The sequence below is a fragment of the Lontra canadensis genome, unplaced genomic scaffold, assembly GCF_010015895.1.
Source record: "Lontra canadensis isolate GAN:19392208 unplaced genomic scaffold, GSC_riverotter_1.0 scaffold6, whole genome shotgun sequence".
Taxonomy (NCBI): domain Eukaryota; kingdom Metazoa; phylum Chordata; class Mammalia; order Carnivora; family Mustelidae; genus Lontra; species Lontra canadensis.
Genome location: NW_022631000.1, coordinates 28,203,262 through 28,218,794, shown reverse-complemented (window position 1 = coordinate 28,218,794; position 15,533 = coordinate 28,203,262). Strand labels below are relative to the sequence as shown.

The 15,533-nt window shown below is 38.5% G+C and overlaps 1 protein-coding gene across 1 annotated transcript in view; it reads left to right on the top strand.

Moving 5' to 3' along the window:
- Positions 1-2,287: 2,287 nt before the first annotated feature.
- LOC116864820 (ceruloplasmin-like) overlaps positions 2,288-15,533 on the top strand; it is a 30,595-nt gene continuing 17,349 nt past the window's right edge. The window contains exons 1-11 of the mRNA XM_032852660.1: positions 2,288-2,442; positions 3,319-3,569; positions 4,995-5,207; positions 5,693-5,863; positions 6,699-6,941; positions 9,264-9,429; positions 11,100-11,230; positions 11,583-11,720; positions 11,995-12,206; positions 13,877-14,027; positions 14,670-14,882. Coding sequence (XP_032708551.1) covers positions 2,288-2,442; positions 3,319-3,569; positions 4,995-5,207; positions 5,693-5,863; positions 6,699-6,941; positions 9,264-9,429; positions 11,100-11,230; positions 11,583-11,720; positions 11,995-12,206; positions 13,877-14,027; positions 14,670-14,882 — 2,044 coding nt within the window. The remainder of the gene's footprint in view (positions 2,443-3,318; positions 3,570-4,994; positions 5,208-5,692; positions 5,864-6,698; positions 6,942-9,263; positions 9,430-11,099; positions 11,231-11,582; positions 11,721-11,994; positions 12,207-13,876; positions 14,028-14,669; positions 14,883-15,533) is intronic.

Sequence of the window (15,533 nt, the reverse complement as noted above, 5' to 3'; positions counted from 1 at the left end):
ATAGCCAAATAATGGTGACTAACTTCAAATACAGCTGTACCAAAAGACGGATCTATTGAGGTCTATGCAGGAAGGGAAGGACAGAAATTGTCAACTTTCCAAGCCATAAAATATAATATGACCTAAGAAAAAGTGCTTCTTTCCAATCTTACCCATCCTCCTCCCATCCCCCACACAAAGCCATTTTCCCTAGTCATTTCTTGAGAAGAAAAACAAATAATGAATGTTTACCAACACAATTTTCATTGTCTTTGGGGGAGGATGCTTAACTCTCTTTGGTAGGCTAGAAGGTAAGTCCTCCCAGCAGCCAGGAGCTTTAACTGTTATTACCTTTGTGTTACGGTTAAGGGGACTTGGGTTCAGAATGCTAACACAACTCATCCCAAATCACATAGCTAGTATATGGTGGAGTTGGGAAATGAGGGTACCTCTGTTTGTTTTAAATACACTAGACTTTGCACTTCTTGGGGTGCTTACTAAGTAAAAAGAAAAAAAAAAAGGCAGCTGAATGGGTTTTCAATTATCCACATTCCAGAGTAAAATTAATGTCTCTGGGAGGATGAGGAAGGAAGTCACAGAATTTCAGGATAAAGGTATACTGTAAAGCCCATTTAAGGAATCCCGCCCCCTGTCTGATGAGTGGTGTCTTTCACAGCTCCTGTTCTAGGCTACAGTGACAGGGAAGGTCATAAGGTTCTTCCATATACTGAGCTAAATTTGTGAGACTCAAGCTTCCAACTATTCCAACCCATGGGTCTCCTCCTTGAGGCCAGAGAGCCCATCTCTGACCCCTCTCTCGTGTGAGAGCCATCAGGTCTGATGTGGGTCTGCTCCCCGACCCTTTCCACTGTTTCCCCAATGGTGCCACGTGTGAAACCCTTCCTTGTCTTGATTTTCCTGTGGACAGTTTTTCCACACACTGAGGTCCCTCCAGGCCTAGCTTTTCTGAATTCCTTCCAACATCTGCTGGTGACATTAAAACCTGTCAAAGCAGTGGACTGTTTACCCAACTTGTTCTTAAAACTCACCTATGAGTTATACAATTGCCCTGCTTTAATATTTCTAAGTGTGGGTTTCCAAACCTAAATCCGAATGTCACTCTAACTGTTGAAGGTCATTGTGGTTTTCCAGTTGTAAAGTCTCAAACAAGATCTAATGGTAATAGATATCCAAATATGTAATGAAATACAAATCCGTGACAAAGACTCCTGTTCCTTTCCTTATTATAACTATAGCCAAAGGACTCTATTTGTTCCAAAAAATTTTACATTTATTCCTTGACATTTCTAGAAGATACACAAAATAAAAACAAGTAATCTCTAGGATTTATAATCTAAGGACAAGTAGAGAAAATACATGAAAATTTTGAACACCAGTACCAAACTGTGCAGTTAATTGCCAGGTCTGGATACAGCCTGCTGAGTTCAGAAAGAGAGAGGGATCTATAGGATGATTTAATCAGGGAGGTCTTCACTGAGGAGGTAAAGTTCCAGGAGGCTTGAAAAATGGGGACACTTTGGATAAGCTCTGTCCCTAATAAGCCAACTTCCCAGGGGAATGGGTCCTGTATGTGAATTATGGAGATGAACTTGGAATATCAGATTGAGGGCTAGATTATGGATAGTCTTAAATTTCAAGAAATTTGAGAATAACTTACAGTATTAAATGACAAGGAATTTAAATTAACATCTAGAGGGGCACCTGGGTGGCTCAGTGGGTTAAAGCCTCTGCCTTCGGCTCAGGTCATGATCTCAGGGTCCTGGGATCAAGCCCTGCATCAGGCTCTCTGCTCAGCAGGGAGCCTGCTTCCTCCTCTCTCTCTGCCTGCCTCTCTGCCTACTTGTGATCTCTGTCTGTCAAATAAATAAATAAAATCTTTAAAAAAAAATAACATCTAGAGTAAGAAATTACTAAAATTAACATATAATGAAGAATCTGGGAGAATGTGGAGGCTGGAGAATAAACTGGAGATGATTCCGATAAGCTAGGGATAGCTAATAATTGTCAGAGGATGATGGGTGATCTGGTAGCCCATCTACCCAGTAATTCAAGCAAGCTCTAATGCTGGCAAAGCATAATATTCTCTGTGGGTTGTGCAACATTTCCCTCAGCCTGACTAATGAAAACTAGATGCATTTGGAATGGAAGTGAGGTATGTGTAGATGAAACACATGTTGGGCTCTTACGCAATTCTGACTTATGTAAATTGACACAAATAAAGGAAGAAAGCCTGGATTATAAAAGAAAGGCATCACTCACTTAGAGTCTCCAGGCTTAGGATTTGAAAATGAAGGCCCTTTTACCATTAATCTTTCTGGGTTCTGTTAGTTCTCCAGGTTGGGCAAAAGATAGGCACTACAACATAGGCATTAAAGAAACCACTTGGAACTATGCTCCTACTGGTAAAAATATGCTCAATGGGAAGCCTTTTTCAGAAGATCAGTAAGTAATACCTTTGCAATGAAAAAGTTACTATCAGAAACGAAAGTCAGTAATTGTTCTTCACTGATAAAATGCTAATGAAGAATTTCCAACCATTGACCCTTTAAGGGCACATTTGGTATTAAAACTGCTTCCATTGTTTTCTTGTAAGCATGGCATGGAAGACGGATATTGATAGAAATCAGAATTTATTCCTGCTTATAATTGTTGCCACTCTTGACAACATGGCACAGTATTTCAAGGATCATCTCTAATTCTGTGTTTATCATCAGTTTTGTTTGTGTGGCACTCGAGACAGAAAACAACATTTTTCCTTCCGATACGGAAGGTATGGCAGAGATTCTAAAATTGTAGCTGTGTTCTTGATTTCTCTTTTTAAGTAATTAAGAGGGAGAGAGCTAGTGGTTATGCATGGGGGTTTGGATTTGCCATGTTTGTTGGCCAAAAGGACTCTAAGTCTACCAGCAAATGCACAAATCCATTTAAATGGATAAATAATTCTAAGTCATCGGGATCGATGTTAACGCTTGAGATCTAAAGAGACCTTCACGTAGGGTTAGAAGCCTTTTTTGTGGCTCAGTATGAAGAGTTTGGTAAGTCTTGTAAACCAAAATGCCACGTATATTACTTGCTACACTTGTATTTAATCGCTTCATCACAGACTCCAACGCTCTCCTTGCCTATACCTCCTTTTTTGATTCCCTTCACATTTTCTCTGGTGTCTGAGTTTTGTCCTTCGAAATCAGGCTGTAAGGCTTCTTACCTCTAGTTTCAATTGACTTAACATTTTGTTTTTTCCTCTCAAACTTTATTAAATTTCTCTCTTTTTGTTTCTTTGTTTTTTTGTTTGTTTGTTTGTTTTGTTTTGTTTTACAGAGAGTTTGAGTCCCATAAAAATCTGCAACGGAGGCAAGACAGGATAGGATCTGTTTATAAGAAGGCTTTGTATTTTCAGTATACTGATGACACATTCCAAACAATCATTGGAAAACCATCCTGGCTGGGATTTTTAGGGCCGATAATTAAGGCAGAGACTGGAGACATGGTTTATGTTCACGTAAAAAATTTTGCTTCAAGAATGTATAGTTTCCATCCTCATGGACTCACCTACTCTAAAGAAAATGAAGGTAAGTGAATCCTTACATTTCCGAGCTGTTGCTTATGGCAAGTATGAGCCCAAGACCTCAGGGAAAGCAGGGTAATTATCAACTGGGAGTAGTTTGGGGTGGATGTAGACTGTTTATATCCAGTCTTTTTTCAATTTCTCATCTTAAGTGTCCACCCTTGTGCAATTCTTAGGAAAGAAAACACACTTTTCACTCACAGTAATAATAATAATAATAATACAAACTAATGTACATTCATGACGTAATAGAGAAAACATGGGTCACATTCATTTACATTTATTTATTTAGGTAGGAGATACTCATGAGCAAATGTTAGATTGGCAGAAGGACTATTCTACCCCCACCTCCTTTCATTTCCTAATGGATGAGGATTAGCCTCTTGAAAAAAACACTGACAAGAAAAATCGTTATTGGGAATAGTGATGCCCATAAACTGCCTGAGTGGCTTGGTTGTTGAAAATCTGCCATCTGCCTTTGGCTCAGGTCATGATCCCAGGGTCCTGGGATGGAGCCCTGCATTGAGTTCCCTGCTTGGCAGGAAGCCTGCCTCTCCCTCTCCCACTCCCCCTGCCTGTGTTCCCTCTCTTGGTATATCTTTCTCTGTCAAATAAGTAAATAAAATCTTTTTTAAAAAATTATTATTTCCCAGACAGTATCTTGTCTCCTACACATCTACACTCACAACTGCCTAGTGGTGTTAGAAAAAGGAAGGGAAGAAAAAACCCAACAAATAAGGTCTTATGTTTACCATTGGAGTGCAGGGGGTGGGGGGTGTTACTGGAAGATTGGAAGGTGGGTAAATATGAGATGTTGGCCATGCTTCAAAATCTTCTTTTGAATGTAGGACATTTATTCATAGTTATGAGGACTCTGGCCTCAAGAGATAAAGATCTGAGGCAAAAATTCTAGGAAAAGAAGAAAGAAAGAAGAGAAAGGCTCCAGATTCAGAACTGGGGTAATAGCTTAGGGTAATGTAAGCTAAGGGAGGGCCACTCTTGGGGCTCCAGTGATCTACTTGGAGGACACATGGATGCCTTTTGATGCCTCATGGATGCCCTCTTGATGTTCCAAGTCTGAAGAAAATGTGGAAGGCCTCTCAGAAGCCTAGATTTCTATATCTGAGGTCTAGGCATATAGTAAATACACAGTAAATATTTTTGGAATCCATCAATAATGGTGATAATAATCTGCAGTAATACTATCTCATTCCAGTTTAGTCCAGAAACTAGACAAGCTGGGTATTCAAGTGGAAGCCAGCTGAGGAATAAGAGACAGGAGTCAGGAAAGAGGAGGGGAGAAATGCACACTTGATTCCAAAACTAGAAATTAATGTACATTTATGACTTACTAGAGAAAACATGAGTCGCATTCAAAATAGTGCTGCCCAATGGTTATTGTGACCACAGTGTGGATTATGTTTTCTAGGTGCTCTCTATCCTGATAATACTACGAGCCAGCAAAAGGAAGATGACCGTCTGCAACCAGGGGCACAATATACTTACAAGTGGTATGTAGAAGAAAAGCAGGGGCCTGGCCCCAATGATAGTAACTGTGTGACAAGGATTTACCACTCCCACGTAGACACTCCAAGAGACGTGCCTTCGGGTCTTGTTGGACCAATTCTGACTTGCAAAAGAGGTAACATATTTTTAAAATCTCATTGTAGCAACAGAACCAGAATAAGCGGGCTCTCCCCTGCTCTTTAGTGGAATTTTTCTATCAAATGAGCTCCCCTTTCCTCCCTTGACCTTGATTCTTGGGTCAAGTAAGTAAATTGCCCTCTTAGATTCCGAGCACTAGATGGCGGTGGTGAGTCCAATGCCTCGGTTCAAGGCCAGTGATGCAGATTGGTCACTAGATGGTAGTCAAACCCAGCAAACTTCACTTGAGCCACCTTTTCACAAAATGACTGACCCCTTTCTCCTACAGAAAAGTGTTGAATCTGCAGGGTCGAAGAAAGTAGGAAGATGAGAGGCTGTCTGCTTGTTCCTTGCATGCTTTGTTCCTTAGAGTTCTGTCTGTAGGTGTGCGAGATTAGGATGAATCCGTTAGAATTCCCAGTTTATTTTATGGCAAAAAATAATTATTGCAAAGAGCAAGTTTTGTTGTTCTTTATGTTTCAGGCACCCTGGATGGAGACACCGAAAAAGACATCGACAGGTCTTATGTTTTGATGTTTTCCATAACTGATGAAAACAAAAGCTGGTATATAGATGATAATATTAATACATATACTGAACCCGGCAGAGTTAACACTAGCGATTCTGACTTCCAGGACAGCAATCTGATGCCCTGTAAGATTAAAGAAAGTTTTCTTATTCCCCATATGCTATAATTCTAACTTCAGTGATTCTAGTTACTAATTTCCTTCTGTTCAAGTCTGTGTGCTTGAGTTTACATTTTCCAGTTTTTCACTCAAAGTACGCTGGTTGATGTGCAAGGCATGCAGTAAATCTTGCTGCTTGGCAAAGTTTCAAAACATGAAAAGTTAGGGAAATGCATTTGTTTTCTAAAGTCTGATCTTGATCCAAAGTAGATGGTAAAACAGGCAAGATATCACTTTAAGGTAATAAAATATTATGGAAGAACAAAAACTTAACCGACCAGGTATTTTATGAAAACGTGTTATCCCCCCCCTCCCCGCCAAAAAAAAGAATGTGTTTCTACATAAAATTTTTTAGGAGGGATACGATCATTCTCTCAGTCACGCATTCTTGTTTTCTTCTTTCCAGGATTTAGCTTCTTTTTATTCTTTTCCCCTCGTCACTGACCCCTGCTCTTCAGCTCACCTTTCCTCCTCTTACCTGTAATTCTTTGTGCTCCTGACACTTTTGATTATATACAATATTTATGGCCTTTTTGTGTGTGAAACGCCAATCAAATCCCATGTTAGAATCTGCTTGAGAATAAAGCGGACACTGTGAGGTTTGTGTAGTGAGGAAATGCACAGAATGTATAGCATATGGTCCTCATCTACCATGTGTGAGAGATCAGTGCATGTTTGTTTTCTTGGCTCAGTCAGCATGGCATGCAACTCTTGCTGTCGGGGTCATGGGTTCAACTGCTGTGTTGGGGATAGGGTTTACTTAAAAGATAAATAAATAAAATAAAACATACATTTGTTTTCAGCAATAAACGGATACATGTATGGAAATCTGCCCAATCTCACCATGTGTGCTGAGGACAAGGTCAAGTGGTATTTTGTGGGCATGGGTGGTGCCTCGGACATACACCCCATCTACCTGCACGGACAGACTCTGATATCTCGTAATCACAGAAAGGACACCATTACGGTCTTCCCTGCCTCGCTGGAAGATGCCTTTATGGTGGCCAAGGGCCCTGGAGAGTGGCAGCTGGGATGTCAGATACACGGTAGGGATTTGTGACCTTTACATAATACAGGGTCAGAGAATTTTCAAGGTTGCAACCCCTCACAGATGCCTTCTCTTCCAAATGGAGAAACTGATTTCTAGGGAGGTGATGGGGTTGCCTTTTGGGAAGGTAGTGTGACAAGATCAGAACTGGAATTAACTCCAATTAACTCCACAATAATGAACATTTGTAGGTATATAGGGGTGTTTTGTTTTGTTTGTCAAAAAAACTTTTATATTTGTTAGCCAGCGAACCTTATAAAAAGCCTGAATGGCAGAGTAAGGACTATTACTGTTTGTTTTTTAGTTGAGGAAACAAGTTTTAAGAGGTTAAAACACTTGTTCAAAACCTTATAAGAAGAATTGCCAGGAATATTGTGGGACTATATGTTACTAACCCAGAACTCAGGAGACCTCTGTATTTCCATTTATTTCCCTCTTTAATCACAGCCTCCAATGAATCATACAATGGTCAGTTATGAAGTCATTAATCTTTTCTATACTTAAATATGACCAAACTCTACCTACCACGCAAATGTTTTCTCTTACCTTTCAGTCAAAAAACATGATTATTAGAACTGAAGAATGTAACTTTTCTTATTTTGTACAAAACTGGGGTTTACTTCTGTGATCAAACCTGTCTTCCACGTCCCATACTTTGGTTAGAATCATGCTTCCCCTAGTCACTGAAATAACTACACAGCAAGTATGTATCAGGATTTCCTATGTGCTGGGGCCCTCAAGGGCTCTGGGGAAAAAGGAGAACCACTCGCAGCTACTGCAACTCGAGGACTGAATTTAATGGTGAAAAGTTTCTCACTTAGAAAGGAATATCATTTTCAGGTGACAGTGTACACTCAGTCCCACTCTCCCTATTTACTGACTTTGCAGATGGTGCCTTCAAGCCTGATCTGGCCCTCAGCTCTGTGGAAAGAATAGGGTCAGCCCTAGGCACAACTGAGAAGCTTCTGAGGTTCCTCAGCTGATTTGATTGTCTCCATAGCTTTCTCCTATGTCCCGTGTCCTTGAGTGGGGTGTGGTTTTCAAAATTTACTTCCACTCTTTTTAAAATTTGTATTTAAAATTTTTTAATTTAAAATTTATTAAAAATTTTATTTGATTTTTTTAGTAATTACAAGAATACATGAATAGACTTTGGCTGGAAAGAAAGGAAGGATGGAAAGAGGAAGGAATGAGGTTGGGGGAAGGACTGGGTGGAGGCAGTAGGCAGAAAAAGCGAAAATCTAATGTGATATATGGGAGCCAGCTCATACCAGCTCAAGAGGGTAGAGAATTAAGTCAGCCAGCTGGTAGACTCTTGGTAACCTCAAACTGGTCAGAGTGGAAGTGTTTAGACCACAAAAATAAGCAAAATAAATCAAATATTGTGTTTCTTGTTTTTAGAGAGCTGATTTAAGAACATGCCATTAGTCCAACCCTCCCATCACTGCCCTCTTCGTTCCTCTCCAGAGAGTAAACACTGGGTGTGAATACTATGCATTCTCACACAATATATATGAAAATGTAGAAACCAAAAACACATTGCTGTATTTTGTGTTTCGTTTTACATAAGTAGATCACACTGCATGTAATTTTCTGCTGTTGCTTTCTTCACTCATCCATGTTTTGGAATCTTTTCCCTGACATTCCCCATACATCTAACTTACTCTTTTATACTGTTGTATAGTTTTCCACATTAGGAATATATCCTAAGTTATTTATCCATTTGCCTGCTAATAGGCATTTAAATTGCTTCCACGTTTTTTGCTTATTAACAATGTTATAGTTAACATCTTTTTATTTGCATCTTTTTATGTTTTAACAAATGCTGCCAGTTTGCCTTCCAAAATGTCTGTCCTAACTCACACTCCCACCAACAGTACTCCGAAATCAAAGCACAGGACTAGTGTCCTCATGGAAAGACACCTGCCTTGATTTTCTTCCTGCCTGCCTTCTTGTTAATATAATAACTCAGCTAATTCATTAGTGACTCACAGTAGTAATTTCATTCACCTGAGGAAAGATGTTTTTGACCAAATAAACTCTCAAATTCTTCTCGGTAGAGACACCATCTTCATCTAGGGACCAGTCCAATGGTGGTGATTGTTCCCCGGTAATATATGTTCCTCTAACATTCATCTTTGCATCCTGCTTTTTGTATTTGTCTCACACATTTTAGGTTTTTACACAAATTCCATAAGTAAAATGCCTCAAATTTCTCCGAAAAGGAGAAGTTGCAATACTGTTGGCTGAAACATAAAATACATATGGAATAAGAAAAATGTTGTAATAATGTTCTCTGCTTGGGTTTACTGTTTTTCAGTTAGTATGCAGGCCTTTTTCAATGTAAGGAATTGCCAGAAACCTTCAACAGACGTTCCTGCGACACTTGTTATACATTACTACATTGCTGCTGAAAAAATTGTTTGGAACTATGCGCCCTCTGGTGTAGATTCCTTCACTAAAAAAAATTTAACAGCATCTGGAAGGTAATAATTTGGCAATTAAAAGTATTCATGGTTAAATAAAGATAATCGAACTTTTTCATAATGAGCTACTCTTAAAAAGGATTTAGGCATCTTATCATAAAAAGATACTGATAAAACAAAAGTAGAAAAATAACTATATCAATAATTAGAAAATATTGAATCAAAGGTTCGCTACCACACAAAATTTTTCTCTAAATGCCTTGGCAGCCAGTGCAAAATAAAACATTCTGCTCATTTTTTTTCCTAGCACTAAATTTCAAAATAGGTTTATTATATACAATGATGAGACACAGTGGATATGTTATCGATAACACAGTTTTACAAAAATTCAGAAACATTCTTCATGTATAATTTATACCTTCCCGCTAAGATCTGAAGGCAAAATTAAATAATTATCCAAGACATTTTTTATTGCTTTTTTATTTCCTATGACATTCTTAAATCGTTTTATAAATATTTTTATTCCAACAACACCTAAGAATTTATTACCGGTTCCTATTTTAATGACCAAAAACTATGACATTACCCATGGCACCAGGGTTTAAAAGTACACAAAAAGGGGTGTCTGGGTGCCTTCGGCTCAGGTCCTGATCCCAGAGTCCTAGAATCGAGTCCCACATCAGGCTCCCTGCTCATCAGGAAGCCTGCTTCTCCCTCTGACCTCTCGCCTCTCATGCTCTCTCTTTTTCATTCTTGTTCTCTCTCTCAAATAAATAAAATCTTTACCAAAAAAAAAGTACACAAAAAGTTTTTCTGATAGTCCAACTGATATAATTATATTTACCAACTCAAAGATTACAGGAATTTTAATCCTTCTGGTCTACTGAATGAAAGTTACATGTCAGAAAATATCAAGTTCTAAAACCATCAAGCAGTGTTTCCCATGGTAATTATTTTTCTCTAATTTTCTCACAGAAAATTTGTGAAAACTAAGAATGTTATACCAAGTGAATATTTTCTCTTCTTACATCAGCTCATCAATACATTATTCAATCTGTGAGGTGGAAATTTTATATGAAGGATATCTGGGCTTAGAGCAAAACCTAGATTCAGAGTTAGGTCCAACTCTCATTTTATATTGTCTAAAATAAGTATGAATTAATAGATGTTTTTTCAGTTTGCTTGATTGTCCTGGCTATGAAATTCTATGATATGTTAGCATCACAAGTCACTACTTCACTGCTAGGGAACACCTTTTTTCAGGGGAACCTATTTAATTTTATTATAATAAGACTTAAAAAGAAGAATGACATCTCTTATCTTACTATTCTAACATCTCAGCACATACTTGTTTTAGAAATGATGTTTGTTGTTTGTTAACTACCTGGCTGGAAAAAAAAAATTTTTTTGTTCCAGAAAAAAAGTGTGTGGATAAACCACCAAGTAGACAGACATAGATACTCATATACATATACATAGATAAAAGACTGAGAAGAAATCCATGGAAAATGTTGACAGTGGTTATATGCAGATAACAGGACTATGAAGATTTTATTTTGGGGGTCAGTTTTCCCCTTATTTTTCAAATTTTCTACAATGAACATGCATTGCTTTTATAAATTACAAGTAACTTAAAACAGATGTATGTAAATTCTAGATATATGTAAATTTCTTTTCACATGATTACTGTTGATTTAAAAGTTCTTTGTGTATCTACTTTCTCTGCACAGCGAATCCCAGCTATATTTTGAACAAAGTGCAAGCAGAATTGGAGGATCTTACAAAAAGCTAGTTTACCGTGAATACACAGATGCTTCCTTCCAAACACTGAAGGCAAGAGAAGAGCACCTCGGAATCCTTGGTAAAATTCTCTTCATAGCTCTGCAGGGTTATAAACACCATTGACATATATTCTGTGCAATCAAAATAGTGTTCACATCTCACGCCGTTTTAGAGATTCTAGATGTCATCTGATAACCTTATGAAAACAATACATTTTTTTTGTCCCCACACATCCAATAAGATTAATATATTCACGTAACCCAAAGTGACTTTCTAAGACCGTGAATCATCTAGAGCTCTTGCAGTCGGATGCATTCCTGTTCATGGCATTATCTCTTTACTTTGTTCCAAAAAAAAACTTACTCAAGTAAAACACCTGACAATCATGTTTGTGAAAACAGAGGACAATTCCTAATTCTGTTGCTTTCTAGGCCCTGTTATTACGGCAGAAGTGGGACAGATCATCAAGGTCACTTTTTATAACAAGGCTTCCCTGCCCCTCAGCATTCAACCTCATGGACTACGTTACAACACAAGCAACGAGGGGGCCCACAGAGCACCTGGAGGAGGTAAGTAAGGCTCGAGGGAGGCCCACGCAAGCCACACCGCAATACAATGTCAGCTAGAGAATAAAATTCCTCCTCAAATCATGGTGCAGCCCACTTTTCGAGTCATAACAGCTCCGTGTCCTCATTATGGCGGGAATTCCTTCAGCCCCTTTCAGCTGTCACCCAAGGTGCTACAAGGCGAGCAAGATACGGTCCTTGCTGTCAGAGATTTCACAGCCTAGACCAGGGACTCCTGGTCCTCGGTCCTATTTTACAAATATTTATTTCTTACTAGGTACTCCTCCACCTTCCTCACATGTAAATCCTGGCATGACATTTGTCTATACGTGGGAAGTGCCAAGAGATGTGGGTCCTACCTCCGCGGACCCCAACTGCCTGACCTGGTTATACTATTCCTCGGTAAATTTGCCAAAAGACATCAACAGTGGCCTCGTAGGGCCTCTCCTCGTGTGCAGAAGTGGAAGTCTTGGAGAAGATGGCAAACAGGTGAGTCATGGACCTATGTCCAGATATGCCTTGGTGAGAGGTTCCCTGGACACAGAACAGAACTGCAGAGGAAAAGCAATGTGGCAATCTGCAGTTTCGATTTCTTCTGTGTGCTGATTCTCTCAATTCTATCATTTTCTGAACTCCAGACCTGTATCTTCTTCTTCTGCCCAATGAGCACCTACCATGGCATTTTCTAGACACCTCTAATTCCACTTGACTACTTTAACTCTTCATCTGCCTCTGGACAACCACTACTTGGCCCTCTCTCCTCCACTCTGTCTCTTTGTTGATGACACCACCCCGCCTAGGACTTTGATCAACAACTCCTTTCTCACCTCCAACATCAGTCACCAGACTCCCAATACCACTGCCTTCTTAGAGGTACCATCCCCTCTTTCTGAATTCCTTTAACCTCCTGACTCCTGTTTTCACTTTTGCCCTGTTTCAGTAGAGCTCCACATCTCTTCCTTTCAAATCCAGCTCTAGCACTCTCCACCCTCTGCAGTTTGTGGGCTCAGCACACCAGACCCTTGTTGATCCCTCCAGATTCATGCCTCCTTCCCTGCCACCCTGTGCATGTAATTCTTATTCTACTGCAGAATTAACTTGTTAGTCCCTGAGTAAGAAAGACTAATACACATCTCTTTGATTTTGCCCTCTTCTCTCTATCAGGAATGGCCTTTCCTCACTGCTTTGCCTGCTAAAAGGGAGACATTTTTAAAACTCCGACAAAGTCCCATCCTGCCTTTTGGAAAATACTCACTAACTATAGTGGTTTCTTCTAGTTATCATAGTTCCTTGTGTATGTTTCTATTGGAGCACGTATCCATGCAATTATATTTATTGGCCTTTCTGTCCCACTAGACCATAAGTTCCTTGAAACCATATACAAGGTTTTATTAATTTTTTGTAACAACCACAGCCCTTCTCTGGTGCGTAGTTGGTGCTCAATAAATGTTTGAGGAATGAATTTCCCTTGTTCTTTACTCACAAGTAAACTAATATCTGATTTCTTTTTTGCATTTATAATTTATAAGGTAATAAAACCTAATAAATCTCCCCAAATAAATATATGTGTAATTGAATGTATATTTTTTTAAAATGAGATGTTGTACTAATAAGCATCCATACAATTAAAACATTATAATCTCATAATTCTCATAGTACATGTAATCTTTCTATTTATTCAAAAAAATATAAATATGTATACATATTTAATTTCTTCATAAATGTTAAAAATACGGCTTTCTAGAATTGAAAACATTTTATTTAACTCACTTTCTACAAAGCATTTTATGAAAAGTCAGTACAAATAGCTATGATCATACAGTTTGGTTTTATGAAGTTCAGCTGTGGGGGTCCCTAGAGTAAGAGCTTTATATGAAAAGAGCTGTAGATAATTCTCCTAACTTCTTAGTTCTGTGATAAATCTATTCACTGGGATTCATGTCTTTATCCATGCCTGGATCTTCCAGAAGTATACAAAACACCTTGCATAGGAAATCCTGTATGCAGAGCAACTATTTGACTAGATTTTGTGTGTGTGTGTGTGTGTGTGTGTGCGCGCGCGCACGCGCACATGCATATAAATATATATATGTATATGTATGTATATATGTATTTCATGTCTATTTCATGTCTATTTCTTTTTCTATTCTCATCCACAGAAAGGAAAAGACAAAGAGTTTTACCTGCTTGCCACAATATTTGATGAAAATAAAAGTTATCTCTTAGATGAAAATATCGAAACATTTACCACAAAGCCTGAAAATGTGGATAAAAATGATCCAGACTTCCAAATGTCCAATCAGATGTACTGTAAGGAAACATGCAATTTACAGTATAAATTCATTAAGCACTTGTTTAATTTCATTAAGTCTAAAGAATTACAGATTAAGAGAAACATACATTTTTCCTCAAGGGTTGGCTAATATATTTCATGTTTCTTTTAACGATAACTTTCATAGCAAAAATATTATCTACTAGGATGATTATGTTAAATTCAATTTATTAAATATTTAACTGCCTTATTGGTATACTATATTGTTTTAGCTATTATTAAATGTGAGATAGAAATATCATGTATTTTTTTTACTGCCAAATTAGTGGCTTTGGTGGGTGGAGTGTTTATTAAGTTAGTTAGTTGATTGGTTGGTTGGTTGGTTGGTGGGTACGTGGGTGGGTTTTTGAAGACTGCAGGTGTAGGGAGAAAGGACTGGTCTAGAATCTAAAAACCTGGACTCTGATCTTAACTGTTCCAAATATCAGCTTAATGAAACTGGATAAGTAATTACCTCTTTGGCATTAGTTTTCTCAAATCTAAAAGGAAGGGATTAACTCAGATAATCTTGAAATTCTTACATGATTGAGCTGCCTTCTGATTAGTCCTTTGGTAAGTTTGAAGGGATGGTAATTATCAATGAATTAAATATTCTTTTCTTTGTCACGAATGTCTTGTAGCCATAAATGGATACATGTATGGAAATCTGCCTGGACTGGATATGTGTTTAGGAGACAACGTTTCATGGCACGTTCTCAGTGTGGGATCAGTAGAAGACTTACATGGGATATATTTTTCAGGAAATACCTTCACTTCCTTAGGATCAAGGGATGACACCATAACTCTGTTTCCCCACACCTCCCAGACACTTTTTATGACACCCGATTCTGTAGGTAAGTAGTAGGTCTTCTCTTTCATGCTGAAATGTATCCAGATTATGAAAAACAGTATCTTTACATGCACTGAATATTGTTTGTATAGAAAAAAAGGAACCTACATAAACAGTGCTTAAACAGCCTTTCCCCTACTCCATGTAATTCAGAGGAACAGTAATATATCATTTCCCAGATCACAAAAATCACCTCCATTCCTCTTGGTTTTCTCTTCCTGGGCTCCAGACTCTAAATCAACCCACACTCCTCAAATGCAATGAAGATGTTTTGAAGCATTTTAACCCATTTTCACTCTATGATCTTCTCTACATCTTATTCTTCCATCCGTTTGTTTCCCAGACCTGCCATCTGCTTTTGCCTTCTCTCTACTCCACTCCTTGAGGGCCCGGCTCTCTAGGGAAATGTTTTCACTTCAATGAGGTCAATTGCTGCTGGTAAATTTTTAAAATCAGAATATTATTAGGGGCGTCAGAGGATCCTCCCCTATGCTCCAAACCTGAGACCCTCGTTTGTAAAATAGGGATTGAAGTAATTTACAATCCACAAAAAGGAATAGATAAGGACCAGGTGAGACAGATGTGGCATAGTAAAGCGCCTGGCATATGTTAGATGTTCAATATTAGTGCCTTCATTATCCTGCAGATCCACCTC